Source organism: Drosophila hydei, unplaced genomic scaffold (assembly GCF_003285905.1).
Source record: "Drosophila hydei strain 15085-1641.00,03,60 unplaced genomic scaffold, DhydRS2 tig00000349-arrow-arrow-pilon, whole genome shotgun sequence".
Taxonomy (NCBI): Eukaryota; Metazoa; Arthropoda; class Insecta; order Diptera; family Drosophilidae; genus Drosophila; species Drosophila hydei.
The window spans coordinates 208,931-224,194 of NW_022045714.1; the positions used below are offsets into that span (position 1 = coordinate 208,931).

A 15,264-nucleotide genomic window follows, 5' to 3' on the forward strand; every position below is an offset into this window, starting at 1 on the left:
ACACACACAACATGCAAACAGCTTTACAAAGAGACTCTAACGATGACATAAAACTAACAATGAAAAATGATCTAGATGAAAAGTATATGAACAACCCCTAACAAGGTACAACTAAGCAAGCAAATACTAGCAAAAGACAAACAATAAAAAAAACTAAGCTAATACCAAAGATATGAACAACTAACAAAAACAACAACCGAACAAATACTACAATAAATATATATATATATATATAACACAAACACACATACATATATATATATATATATATATATATATATATATTACACTTAAGCTTAAGTTTAAGAAGCGTTAAATATTTATATTCCAATAGGAAAAGTTGTTTGGCCCCCTAAACAAAAAAAAAAAAAAAAAAAATACCCAACATCTAAAGCACTTGTATTTCGACTTATATTATATATACCATTAATTATCATATGATTATTATTCCTATGTATTCTTATAGCTAAATTCTACGTAAAAAAATACTTAAAGCAAAAAGAAAAGAAAAAATTGATAAAAATGACGAATCCTTCATTGATCTAAATGTACATAGATAATACCCAATATATTTATGCCCTAGTATTATGTAACTCAATATGATTTTGATTTCATGCCATTCTTTGATTGCGTACAACTCAATTCAATTTAAGTGCCAAATGCACGCATCTCCTATAAAAAAATACTAATTAGAAAATGCTTAAATCTATTCCTCGAATTTCAAAACATTTTCTAAAACTATTCGGCACATTCCTTGCATTCGGAGTGGGTTCTACGACCAAACTGTTGAGAGTCCTATTATCATTTATGTTAAAATATAATTTCTTTAATATTTTTTTCGGTTTTTTTACAATTTTTTTTTATTCTATAAGCTCAGCAAGCAGATTACATTAAATAACTTGTATAGACGCCACTACAAACTATATATAAATTTACTATATATATATATTTTTGTGAAACAAGAATACTACGAAAATACTAAAAATAATAATAACATATCCTAGAACACACGAAATTGAAAAACCGTTTTACCGCCAGACAGATCACATGTACAAGGTGTCTAGTAACACTAGACAAGCAACAGCCCAACTAAATACTAAATACGAAATACTAAATACTAAATACTAAATACTTAATACTAAACTAAATACTAAATGAAATGAAAAAAAAAACAAAAATACCAACTATAAGCGAACTCTCCAAGAAGTTTGTTTCTTCCACCATTTGGTTCTTCTGGTACCACCTGAAAAACGTTTATAACTGTTATTATATAAAACTGAACAAATAGGAAATATTGAATATTACTAGATTATCATCGATTTTCCACAGTTACAATTTATGTTTTGCCATATATATAACTCGATATATATATATACATATATACAAATTGCTTCCGTTAATAAACTTATGCATTTTTATATTATCTTTATTTATTTTATATTTTTTTTTGCTTTTAACAAACAAATTAACAAACTATTTATATTTATATATAGTTTTAAAATAGTTGATTGAACAATATGAAAGTGGGAACATTTCTTCAATAAACTTTACCATCACTCCATGAACTAGCTCATTTAACTCAATCCACTTGAAAAGGCATGAGAATAACAAGAAGAAGAAGTAGAGGAAGAAGTCACCAAATACCAAGCAATAGATGAAATAGATTGGGTCACATCTTTGATTGATTGATTTGGGTACTACTGAGCAAGCAAGACACTTTAAGCAAATGTAATTGAGCGATTGATTGATTGATTGATTTGAGTGCTACTGAACAAGCGATAGAATAAACTAAAACGGGTCACAGTTGCTTGCATGTTAGATAAAATATATAATTAGTTGATCAAAAAACATGGAAACACAATTTTAGAAGCAATTAATGAAGAAGCACTTCTTGATTGATTGATTGGTTAACGATTGACGATTGATGAATTATTAATTGGTTAATGATTGACTGATGATTGATTGATGTTTGATTGAATATTGTTTGATGATTAATTGATGATTGATTAATAATTGATTGAGAATTGATTGAGACTGATCGATGATTGATTGATGATTAATAAAGTATTGATTAATGACTGATCAATTATTGATTAATGATTGATTGATTGATGATTGATTGACGATTGATTGAGAATCTATTGAGGATTGATTAATGAGTGATCAATGATTGATTGAGGATTGATTAACGACTGAACGATGATTGATGGACGATTGATTAATTATAACTTTATTGATTGATGATTCAATAATAAGTGGTTGAATGATTATAGATTAATTGATGATTGATGATTGATTGATGACTAATTAATGATTGATTGTTAATTGAACCTTAACTAAAGAGCTCAAGACGAAGCCAAGTAACAAATGCAACAGAATAGAACACAACATTTTGATTGATAAGTTTGATTGATTAGTTCAATGATTGTTTCCATTTCCACACAAACACAAACACACACACACACACACACAAACACACTTACGAACGAGTATGATGTACCTAAGTTTTTATTTTTTAATAAGACTGAATTTCTGCATATGATTTATTTGAATATATTATATACATACATACATACATGCATGCATACATCCATAAATATATACATATACATATATGTGTAATGATTATTGTAAATAAATTTATAGCATTTAAAGGCGATATACATACATTATACATTATATAAATATAGACAAATATATATATACATATATATATATATACATACAGTTTGAATTATTTTTATGTATATATACATACTTAGCAACTTTACAACTTTAGCTAATAAAGCATCAAAATTTTAAGATATATATTCTCAACTCATTTAACAAAAAGAAAACAAACCAAAAAAAAAAAATCAAGAAGTTAAAGAAAAAGCTATTATACATAATAATATATATAAATATATATATATATATATATATATATATATATATATATATATATATATATATATATATCTATATATATATATATATATATATATATATATATATATGTATATATATATATAATAATAATAAAAGAATGGAACCTTAAAGATACAGTATATATATATATATGTACAGTATATATATATATATATATATATATTTCAATGGATCGATAACAGAACAAACCACAAGAAAAACCAACTAAAGAATGTTAAAATAATATAATGAAACAATTTTTTATTCAAATACTACTATTAATTTGATTTATGTGTTAACAACTTATTAAATGATATTTCATGAGAATATTATATAAAAAAAAGAAAATAAAAAACAAAAAAATAAATAAAAATTGTTAGGATATTCAAAATATTGATTGACTTGTTGTTTCTTATACTCTTATACTCTACTCTGAAAATGGAAATTAATTATATGCCATGGAGAGTGCTGCATAACATCTAGTTTCCGACTGTCAACAATGTTGACTAGCTATATATGTGGCCATGGAGGACATAGAGATTGTTCGATGTCTGGTTTCGAGTCACGCTTCAACTGGTTTTGACAGTCGACAAAAGTCGAATTTCGAAACTTTATTATTAAAGTGATCATGGAGGATGTTAGCCTATGATCAAATATAGTTAACGGAACTTGACTTTGCCTGAGTTGTTGTGCACAACTTGACCATGGCTGAGAGCCAGATGTGTCCATGCGATTAAGGTGATCCATAGAGAACATTTTATAAATTATAAATTATATATTTTAAGCATTTAATCCCATCTCACGCTTAGCATGCAAATTAACTGAATGTCAGCAAGAAGTGGATTCATAAAAATGTGGGTAAATGGTATCGTATAGGACTGTGGTCCATGAGGATAGCCATGAGATGACCATGGAGTACCGAGCTAATGAAAGTAAACGAGTAGGTATTTTTATACAATTTTCAACCCCAACAAATAAGCAAATGCAGTGATTAACAGGTAAGTAGGTAAGAGGCAAGGCAGTGACCCTAGAGGACCAGAAGTAAAACATTTAAGTAATTTAGAAACTACGACACATTTATTTTAATGCTAATTGTATTTACAAAAGCCGAGAAAATATAGCAAATCGAGAAAGATTGAGATACATAAAAAAAAAACAAAAAAAAGAAAGGAAATCACGCGGATCTCTTACTTTTAATAGTAACTGGAGTGTGGCAACCCTGGCGCTGTGTAGCTATTGATTGATTGATGATTGAAGCCCAGATTGACCGAGCCGAATGGCTTCAAATTGAAGCTTTGAGGCTGATTCAATGTATCATCGTCGGGATAGTTGACCAGAAAGCCATTGGGATTCGGATGGGAATTGTCGGGCTGCTCCAGGTAGGGATAGGGATTCGGATTGGGATTCACATTCGTATTGGTTTTGCCAGGCTCCTCCGTGTCGCCAATATCCTGCTCTGCCGCTGCGGAGCCGTCGCTAACGTCGCCATCATCAGTCGCTGCCTCTGCCTCTGTTGCTCCTTCTGCCGCTGGCGCTGTCTCTGCCTCAGCCGCAGCCTCAGCCGCAACCGCAGTCGCAGCGTTGCCCCCAAGAAATCTGGGCTTAGAGTAGATATCTGCAAAGTGTTGGAGAGAATCCAATTGTACGGCAATTAGTTAAAAGTTTGCGTATTTTACCAGCGGGTTGTGCATACTGATAGATCAGCTGATCCGTCAACTGGGGCGGAGGACGGCGTGCTGGCGGGGCTGGTGGTGCTGGCGGCGCTGGCGGCGCTGCTGGCTGCGGCTGTGGGCGTGGTCGCGCGCGCGGACGTGAACGTGCAAAAGGCGCTCCATAGTCGTAATCGTAGTCATAGTAAAATTGGCCCACAGGACGTGGTGCAGGACGCACGCGTTTTGGTGGTGGAGGTGGCGGTGGCGGTGGTGTTGGTGGTGTAGTTGGTGCTGGTGCTGCTGTTGTGGGTGCTGCTGTATTCGGTGCTGGTGGTGCGGGTGCGTCGCCATAGTCGTAATCGTAGTCGTAGGGGCGTGGCCACCAACCAGGTCCCGGATAGAAAGGATGAGGTCTGCGTCGCGGTGGCGGCGGTGGTGGCGGTGGCGGTGGCGGTGGTGCTGGTGGCGCTGCCGTGGTGGTGGTGCTCATCATGGCGGGTCGCCTGGTCGTCTTAGCATTGATTATATTTCGAGTAAGGTTCGCCTTGACGCTGGACAAGTCGGCGCTCTTCTGCAGGAGATTGCGCAACAGCAGGCCAAAGTCGAGGGTAATGGTGCCGCGTTTCGTCCTAGTCTCTCCTTGGCTGGGGCGCGGACAGACGGCCAGCAAGGCGAGCAGCATTACACAATAGCTGCACTGCATCCTGGCCAGCAATAGTCAAGTCGAGGCGTTGGATTTGTGAAAGCGCTCGCTAAACCGCGCTGTGTGGCGTTCCAATCAGAACTGGCGAACTGCCTGCTGGCTGCCTTGACTCGCGCCTGGGCGTTGCGGATTAAGTGGCCAAAAAGCCAACGAGTTAGACGGGTTCAACTGCCAGCCAGCCAGCCAGCCAGCCAGCTAGGCAGGCAGGCGAGCCAGCGAGCCAGCGAACTCTCTGTCAACGGGTTCTGTGCGTGGCAACAATTACTTTTGCACTACTTTTTTGTGGCACTCGAGTAATTCGTGCAAAAACCTCTAACTGCGACCCCACCAAAGCGCAGCGCAGCACAGTGGGTCACACATTGCCTATTGCTAACGGTAATTAGGCAAATTGTGGGGAGTGATCGACCGGCAGTTACCCAATGTGTACCCAGAATGTAGGATTCTCGCTGTGGCTCTCCTCTCTCTTTCTCTCTCTATCTCTCTCTCTCTCTCTCGCTCTCTCTCTCTCTCTCACTCTATCATTTTCTCTGTCGAATTTTACATCTATCTGACTCTGTCTCCTTTTCTAACTCCCAGTGTCTGACTTTCTCTCTCTCTCTCTCTCTCTCTCGTTATCTCTATCCCCTTGACTCTGATTTTGACTCTTTCTTTATCAGATTTTATCATTCTCTGATTCTCTCTCTCTTTCTATCTAACTCTCAGTGTCTGACTCTCCGTCTGTCTCACTCTAACTTTGGCTCTTTCTCTCTCTCTCCCTCTCTGACTTCGACTCTGTCTCCCACTCTCTTTCTCTCTGTTTCTATCGGTTGATCTGGTTAGATTATCTCTATTTGTTTCTCTCTCTCTCTCTCTCTCTCTCTGCGATTAACTCTCTCTTTCTTTCGCTCTGTCGCTCCTTCTCAGACTCCCCAACACTGCTGAACGCTTTCTCTCTCTGTCTCTCTCTCTCACTCTCTGTATCTCCTTATTCTCTCTTAAGCTACTCTCCCATACTTCCCTCCATCTGTTTTTTTCCACTTTTGGCCTAAGCTCTTAAGCTTTCTGGCCAGATACACCCAGATATCCATTTACAAACTGTCAATTGCTTCCGTCTCCATTTGCACTCGATTTCAATGGACTTGGTACCACTGTGCGCACGCTGATTATAATGATACATATGCATCAAATTTACTTGTAACTATTATGATTTTTTTTAAGTCCAACTTGTTGCACTTAGTTTTAATTTAGATGCCCTGTAAAATGTATGACAAGTGGCATGATCGACTAAGGAGTGGGTATGTCCCATAGATAAAGTGCAAAGCTAAAAACTTACCTTGACAGAATTTTCAGCTCATTTGATTCAATTTACCGTCTTCATCTTTGGGTTGGAGAGAGCAGACTCTATCTAGAGTTGAATGACTTTCTTATATTGCTTCATTGTTAGTGCAGGGTATTCGAGCAGTCGCGCTTGCATGCAATTAGAGCACGCTTAGACGTACAGGTTATGTTTATGCATTTGCTTAGCAATTAACGGCCTTTACTTTTAGTTGGGTGACTCGAATCGAACACAGATATGTATATATATATATATATATATATGTCTAACTATATATATACACATAACATACATAGATAATAGTGTCAAAAAGATCTTGTTTGTTTTCACAGCTGAATTCGAATTCAAAATGATTTGATGGAAAGGCATTCGTCCATATTCCGAGAGATAAATACATAAATAAATGGATGCATATAAATCTAATTTATAATATATGTACAAGAGGAAAAACTGTGTTTACATAAGCTTAAAAGGAAATGGAAAGTCGAGCAGAAGAGGTGGAAAAGTGCGGAAAACAGCAATGAAATGGAGAGTTAATCTGGTCTGGAATTTGGCTGGTCTGGCAATCGTGTGTGGAGCCCGTTTGCCACAGATATTTCTTCTCTTTGTTTCTTTTTGATCAATTTTCTTCAGCTTTTCCATTAACCCAGCGGAAAAATTGAAAATTCGTCAAGTGTTGCGTGCGAATCGCTAATAAACTGACTCCAGACTCCAGCCTCCAGCTCAGACTTGAGACTTGAGAGTCCCAGCGCAGCAATGGCTTCGACTGCTTCAAGGCTTACGCATAGCAAATGATTGGCAGACTCGAAAATGTGCTTGACTATGAAATACCCTGACTAAAAATTGATGTGCTAGCATTTACTTCGCTTTGCAGCAAACAAGACGAAAGCTATAGAAATGCGATTCATTGTGAAATAAAAATGAAGCAAAGTCGTCTAGACTATACAATACTCTACAAAAGCTTAGTAGGAACGTCGCAGTCAAGCGTAATCGACTACGTAATACTTGTTCAATGGTGGCTAAGCGAGCTGATAGTATATATATAAATGGAACGAGTATTGCAAACAGTAAAACATAACAAATATGCTCTACTTCCACAAGAAAACAGGGTATAGCGAGACAACAAAGCAAATAGCAATTGCAGATTTGAACGAGTTATGGAAGTTGCCTAAGATAAACATTTGAAATGCGAGACAGTAAAACAGTTTATTACCAAACATAAAAGTCTATATACAATATATATACATTTGCACACGCATACACACACATATATAGATGTATATATATATGTGTATATATGCGAGAGCAATTGAAATAACAAAGATTTGGCGCTATTTGGGTGTCATTGGACTAAGCTTCGACTAGATTTTGCTGTGAGATGCTCGTGGGCGTTGTGATTACAGCCAGCGAGACGGTGGGCGTAACCGGATGGGGCTTGGGCGCTGTGGGCGTGGCACGTGTTCGAAGCGAACGTATCAAATGCAGCTCAACTTGAACAAAAGGCGTCTCCACAAAGAGATACATGAGCAAAGAGACGAGCAGCGTGATGCCAAAGTCTGACCAAAAGTGCAGAATCTGCGAGAGAGAGAGAGAGAGAGAGAGAGAGAGAGAGAGTGAGAGTGAGTGAGAGTGTGTGAGTGAGCAGGCTAGCACTCACTGCATCATAGTTGGAGAAATGTTGACTGCTCTTGATGCGACCCGTGTTGGCCATCTCGACCAGCAGATGCCAGATGTAGAGGCAATAGGAGAGCTTCGATATCGGCTGCCAAAATGACCAGCTGAGCAGTGTGTTGACCACGCCGCCACGCCCACTCTGACACGCCCAGATGAGCCAGCAGATGGCCAGCGGCCAAGCAATGCGACTGCAGCACAAATAGAAAGCCCCAGCCAAGGGCGATATATCCGTCGCCTCTGGCCGCGTATACGGATAAACGCTCCAGATGACCGTCGCGATGAAGAGCAGCGCCAGCAGCCAGAGCAACAGCATCAGCCACTTGGAGAGCCGATGCCTGCGGCCCTGCTCACTGTGCAGAAAGTAGCCAAAGAGCAGGCCAATCAGCCAGGGCGTGGCACGAGCATGCGTCGTGTAGTAGATCATGCGCATCTCAATGCTATCCTCGCCCAGATTCCTGGCCAAGCATAGTCGAACAGTTAATTGACTTCAGTTTGATTTGGATCTTCGACTTGCTCACCCATTACGACTGAAGACGCTCAGCTTGTGCTCCATTATGATGCTGAAGACGCAGCTGAAGAGCAACACGATCAGCAACACGATTCCAGCCACAGCCCGCCGATGCCAGCGATAGAGCGGCCAGAGGAGCAGAGGGGAGAGCAGAAAGAGCTGCATGTCCACGGCTAGATACCAGGCGTGACCCAAACACTATAAGAAAAGGTAAAATTAACTGTTTGTTGATTGAATGACTGATTGATTGAGCAATTAGTTCTACTAAGGTTGGAAGTTAAAACTGGTATTATATAAAAGAAAATCAATCAAATGCTAGTCTAGCTGTCTGTCAGTCTTTTTGATTGATTGATTGATTGACTGACTGAAAATATCGACAGTTAAAGAGAAAGACATACACGGGCTAAAGTAATTACAAGTTAGTGTACCAAACTATGTGTATAATTTTGATTGATTGATTGGTTGATTGATTGATTGAGCAATTAGTTCTACTAAGATTGGAAGTTAAAACAGGTATTATATGAAAGAAAATCAATCAAATGCTAGTCTAGCTGTCTGTCAGTCTTTTTGATTGATTGATTGATTGACTGACTGAAAATATCGACAGGTAAAGAGAAAGACATACACAGGCTAAAGTAATTACAAGTTAGTGTACCAAACTATGTGTATAATTTTGATTGATTGATTGATTGGTTGATTGATTGATTGGTTGATTGATTGATTGAGCATATAGTTCTACTAAGATTGAGTGTTAAAACAGGTATTATATGGAAGAAAATCAATCAAATGCTAGTCTAGCTATCTGTCAGTCATTTTGATTGATTGATTGATTGACTGACTGAAAATATCGACAGTTAAAGAGAAAGACATACACGGGCTAAAGTAATTACAAGTTAGTGTACCAAACTATGTGTATAATTTTGATTGATTGATTGATTGATTGGTTGATTGATTGATTGAGCAATTAGTTCTACTAAGATTGGGAGTTAAAACAGGTATTATATGAAAGAAAATCAATCAATTGCTAGTCTAGCTATCTGTCAGTCAATTTGATTGATTGATTGATTGACTGCCTGATTGGCTGAACAATATTTGCTTGAGTTATATAGGTCTTATTAATAAGGAAATCAATCATTATCAATCTAACTATCTATGTCAATCATTTTGACTGATTGATTGACTGACCAACATCTTCTACTAAGAACATCTTATAGATAAGAAAGGTATTTTAATGTTGGTCTAGCTATATAAATTTGTCCTGAGTGCTTGATTGCTGGACTGCTTGATTGATTAATTGTTAGTCTATGCAGTCTTTTAATAGCTTTGATTGATTACCTACTAAATCTATAGCTTAATATCTCAAAAGCTGATGGATTAATGATGATTTGGGATTAGAGTCAATAAACATCTTTACATGATCACTTTAAGATGATCAAAAATGTTAAAGTCTTCCAAAGTCAAGTCAAATTTCAGGTCTTGTTTAAGTCTAATTACCATGCGACCTGCTGCAGCATAATTCTGGACGTAGAGCAGCGTAGCCCACCAGGTATCGTAGCACAGCTCTGCGGAGCTGGTGAATTGCTGCCAGAGAGGTCCGCTGTCCAGGCGAGGAAACAGAGTCATCAAGAAGAGCACAGCGATGGCCAGAACAGGCGTGAGGCGCACGATGCGATGCAGGTACATAAGCGGCACATTCAGGTGGCCCGATCGACTGTTTGCACAGACATATCAAATGGAAATGTCATGAAGCAATTCCTATATACTATTCCAACTCACCGTTCCAGCTCGCGTAGCGCGGACATCACGAGCAGCAAGCCGCTGAGCAAAAAGAAGGTATCCACAGCTATTGTGCCGCTCTGCAAAATCATCGAGAATGGGGTTTGTGCCCATTCGGCGACCTCGTAGCTGTTCACATTGGGCGCCAACAGCAGAAACATATAGTCGTGGCCCCAAATTATCCAAATGATGGTCAGACAGCGTATGCCATGCAAACAGGGTATTATATGAGGCCCAACAATGCTCGGCCTCGACACCTTCATCAGCTGTCGCAGATTCTGGCGCAACGAAAATGCAGCCACTAGCATTTGTGAACCTAAAAGGTAAAGGAATATAGATGTATAGAAATATATCACTAAAGAGAGTGAGAAAGAGAGTCGTATACTCAGATACCTATGGAGCTCAAAGAGTTGTTCTCTAGAAAATACCCTATAAACAAGTGAAAGGAGCTTGAGCGGTATAATTTTTTTATAAAATTTGAGTAGAAAGTGGGAAAGAGAGAGTGACAGAGAAAGAAGAAGAAAGGGGAGAGAAAGTAACACAAGAAGCCAGAGGGAGAGCGCGAGAGAGAGAAAGATAGAGAGGGAGAACAGTTAAAGGAGAGAGAGAGGAGCATATAGAGAGAGATGATGAGAGAGAGCGAGGCTTATAACAACCAAGAATACCCGACTTGCATATACCCTAAGGTTTTCATTAGTCTAGGCTACTCGAATACATACACATACATACACTCTCCTACGTTTTTAGTTCGCATGGGTATATTCTAAGTTCATAAGATCTGGATGTAACTGTAATGAAATCTTCAGCGCGTAAAGCCTTCACTCAGCTCATTTTTCTGATCAAGAATATATATATATATATATATATATAAATATATATATATATATATATATAAAGAACTCCTTCAGATACTATATATATATGTATACTATATAATATATGCGACTATATATCTCTCTTTCTTCCTATATATATATATATAGATTTGCTGTAGAAAACTCCTTGATCGACTAGCTTTATCAGCAAAGCTTTATCAGCAAAGCTTTATCAGACGCCTTACGTATGCTGGCACTCACCTTTGAAGTAGTCCAATAAGGTGCACAGCATGACGAGCAGGGCCAAAATGATGAGCAAAACACTGTGGAATAGTTCAAATGAATCGGGTTGCATAGACAGCTAAATATCTACTTACATGGCGAACCAATCGAGAGCGGACATTGGATCTCTGGCGGCCAGGGCGCAGTTGGATTCCTGCACCAATTGCAGCTGCGGCGCACCTGCAGCCTCGAAGATCAGCTGCAGATAGTTGTTGAGCCAGCGATTGAGCTGGGTGGCGCTGCAAGCAGCTGGCATACAGGTGCCAATGCTAATGCTCAAAGTGTCCTCGGAATCTGTCAAGAGCGTTGCGAATTGTATGTGGGCCAAGCAGTATTTGGTCTCAGCTAGGGCGGCAGTTGAGCTGCTCAGACTCTGGCTGAGGCTCGGGCTCAAGCAGGACTCGTAGTTGCCGAGATCACTGAAATGGCCATAGAGCAGGCCATGTGGAAATTTGCCCCAGGCATCGAGCACTGTAAGGAACATCGCAGAGTGATTAGATTACGAGCCTAGAGTCGATTCGAATCGCTTACCTCGCACGGCTGGCAAAACTCGCTGCTCGGCTGCCTGCAGCAGGTAGGACACCTGTGTGGCACAGAGCAGCTCATCGCTGGACTTGTTCGCCTGCTGCAACACCTGATAACCAAAGTTGCTCTGCTGCAGCCAAGTGAGCAGCTCCTGTTGACTGAAGGCACTCTCGGCCTGCTGCTGGCCAAATGTCGCTGCCAAACAGACGAACAGCAGACCCTGAATGGCGCCTAGACGTAGCCCTGAGCCGCGCAACCGAACTTTTTCTAATGCCATGGCCAATTGTGATTGTTGACGGCGATGCGATTCATATTTATACGGCCGTAACACAATTCAGCATTCGCCGTTGTTGTTGTTGTTGCTTTATTTTTACTACTACTGATATTTTGTATTTTTATTTTCTAATCGCCCGCTCTTGATAACCATCCTCGCCCCGCCACCCTGTTTATCTAAGACGCTCGCACTGCAGGTACTACAAACTGGAAACTAAGAGCTTTTTTCCTATAGTCTCCCGCCCCTACCCCAACGAAGTGCATTGACCGATAGTTAGAATAGCAACCAAAGCACGAACATTGCTCTGATGATCAGCCGCTCAGCGATTTATGTAGATGCTATATAATATATATATGCATATATTTAAATATAGTGGGATTTATCTAAGCAATTTTCAAGTGTCATACGCTATAATGAGGCAGTTAACTCAACCCGTTTCCCCCTTTTGCGAGCTGTTTTCATTATTTAAGCAAATTGCTACACGACAATTATCCAATATCCAATAGTTCAGCCACTTTTACTATCCACATCTGGTTGCACAAGCCGATTCGTCATATGATTATATTGAAATTTCGCTTAAATACCCTGTAGGGTTCCAGATTTAAACTTATTTGGGATCATGTCGGCTTGGTGTGAGAGCATGTAAAAGGTAACACTAGTCAAGGGATCGCTGGGCTATTTTTGATGCAGAGCAATTACTTATCGATCATTTCATCAATTTCTATTTATTATATGTATTATATATTATATTATATATATATATATGTCTAACAGCCAACTGAGAGCTTCAATTTTCATGTCAGTCTCTTAAATACACATCGATATTTTTATCTTTATTCAAATAATTCATAATTTTTTAAATGTATCGATCTAAGATTTTACATATATATCAAACTTATCAATAATTTTGATATATTATTTAGTTTCCACATAATCGATAAATATTGAAAACTATTTAACATTACATATACATGATTATCGATATATTTGTCTTGCTCATCCAACTCTCATCGGTTATTTTACATAATCATTTAGTAATAGGGTCACTAACCCTTGATCAAAATCGATCAATATCAATTTTTAAGCTAATCTTCAGATACCAAACTTTATGTACAGAGTTTTTTGAAGCAAGAAAAGTAAATGGAAAAAATTGGAAAATATATTTGAAATAGCTAATGTTTGGCCTAACCGAGAATTTAATAAGGTATATCCCATCCAGTCATTCCCGACAGAGCGCACCCCATATTTAGCTAGGGCAATAACCGATAAGTTAACAATTGTAAAAAAAGCAAAGCTCCAAACGTTAAGTGGGGAGAAGTACGAACAAAATCACGTTCGACATGGGGAAGGGGCGAGGGGGGAGGGAGGTGGGTGAGTCTTACTATATATTGTCATATGGATCATTCGACAGCTGCGACCTTGACGGCATTTATAACTGTTAATTGTGTTGCAAAAATGAGCTTTTAGCTCGGCTGCTCGACGAGCACCAAAAGCACAAAGCTTTGAGAGCTTTCACTCAAATCGCTTCAAGCTCAATTACGTAACAATCAACGAAACAACAATAGATGTCGCTGACGATAATGATGACGATGATGATACATATGCAGAGACTTGTACAACAACTAGTCAGATAGGTTCATTCAACTCGACCCTAACACAATTGAGGTGAACAACTTATTGAACGAGTTATTTCCATAACTAGTATTATTATATAGTAGTATTTCGTCAGAGTTGATTTCTATTTCCACAATATTACCTAAGATAAATGACTGAAATTTCACTCTTCAATACGATTTACGCATGAAAAATCGTAGCTCATTCATAGATTTATTTCTCTCATCGTAATTTTTAACATTTATTAAATAGATGCCTCCTCCAAATACCCTGCAACTTCATCCATTTATAATCAAATTATTTATTATTGAAAATTCATTAAGATTGTCAAATCAATTGGACTTTTAATATTCTAATATATATTCTCATATATATTCTACGTCAGACCGACGAGCTGAGTCGATATAGCCCTTGTCTGTCTGTTCGTCTCGTAAGGCACAAAAGCTAGAGTCTTGCAATGCCTTTTTTTGATAACTCATCCCATTTCTTAATTATCGATACAAATCGATAATTTGATTTCATTTCAATTTAGAATGGTTTGAATATCACAAAAGAAAAGCCTGAAATGTACTCTGGGTGTTTCTGAAATAAATAAACAGATTTCGTTGATTTTTGATACCTACCCCTTCCCTCCTCCTCCCTCTTGCTTTGGCCAACACATACGTATGAATGTTATTATCACACTGGGAAAATGTTATCAATAAAGTCTATCTCGAAAAAAAATATTTTTCAACAATTCAATAATTATGTTCAGATAGTAGAGTCGAAGGGCGCAGTCCGAACGCCGTCCAAGCGCTGCCTAAACTGTATGTGTGTGTGTACGTTTTTTTTTGTTACGTATATATAAAAGAATCGTGGAATGATAGAGTGTATCCTAGTCAGGTACTCCCGAGTAGATCATTCACTTGTCAGTTTTCAATATACACCTATCTTGACACATTCAACAATCCTGATTTCTGATCATTGATATATTACGTATACGTACATATATAAAGTATACCCACAGCAATCAAATATTTGCCGTATTTAGGTATACGTACATATATATATATATATATATATATATATATATATATATATATAAGTTTGTTCCATGAATTTGAATTTTATGTTTTACTTATTTATATTTTTACCAAGTCTCTTGACACTTGAATAAATCATTTATCCGCTTAATCGTAGAACATCTATATAATGTAATGTAAAAATAAAGGGTATATCA

General features: G+C 38.0%; 2 protein-coding genes across 2 annotated transcripts; both read right to left on the reverse strand.

Moving 5' to 3' along the window:
• Positions 1-4,100: 4,100 nt before the first annotated feature.
• Positions 4,101-5,392, reverse strand: LOC111593399 (basic proline-rich protein). Its single transcript, XM_023306120.2, has 2 exons — positions 4,584-5,392; positions 4,101-4,522 (listed from the first exon to the last, which is right to left on the reverse strand). Exons 1-2 carry the CDS (start codon positions 5,260-5,262, stop codon positions 4,101-4,103), a joined length of 1,101 nt encoding a protein of 366 aa, XP_023161888.2. The 5' UTR covers positions 5,263-5,392.
• A 2,457-nt stretch (positions 5,393-7,849) lies between these two features.
• LOC111593400 (nose resistant to fluoxetine protein 6) lies at positions 7,850-12,434 on the reverse strand. Its single transcript, XM_023306121.2, has 8 exons — positions 12,164-12,434; positions 11,728-12,103; positions 11,612-11,673; positions 10,536-10,851; positions 10,254-10,470; positions 8,770-8,957; positions 8,235-8,706; positions 7,850-8,152 (listed from the first exon to the last, which is right to left on the reverse strand). Exons 1-8 carry the CDS (start codon positions 12,432-12,434, stop codon positions 7,928-7,930), a joined length of 2,127 nt encoding a protein of 708 aa, XP_023161889.2. The 3' UTR covers positions 7,850-7,927.
• Positions 12,435-15,264: the final 2,830 nt, after the last annotated feature.

Coding starts and splice junctions, on each gene's coding strand:
- LOC111593399 (XM_023306120.2), bottom strand. CDS start 5,262: ATGCAGTGCAGCTATTGTGTAATGCTGCTCGCCTTGCTGGCCGTCTGT. Junction 4,523..4,583: donor TCAGTATGCACAACCCGCTG/GTAAAATACGCA, acceptor AACACTTTGCAG/ATATCTACTCTAAGCCCAGA.
- LOC111593400 (XM_023306121.2), bottom strand. CDS start 12,434: ATGGCATTAGAAAAAGTTCGGTTGCGCGGCTCAGGGCTACGTCTAGGC. Junction 12,104..12,163: donor AGTTTTGCCAGCCGTGCGAG/GTAAGCGATTCG, acceptor TGTTCCTTACAG/TGCTCGATGCCTGGGGCAAA. Junction 8,707..8,769: donor AGCGTCTTCAGTCGTAATGG/GTGAGCAAGTCG, acceptor ATGCTTGGCCAG/GAATCTGGGCGAGGATAGCA.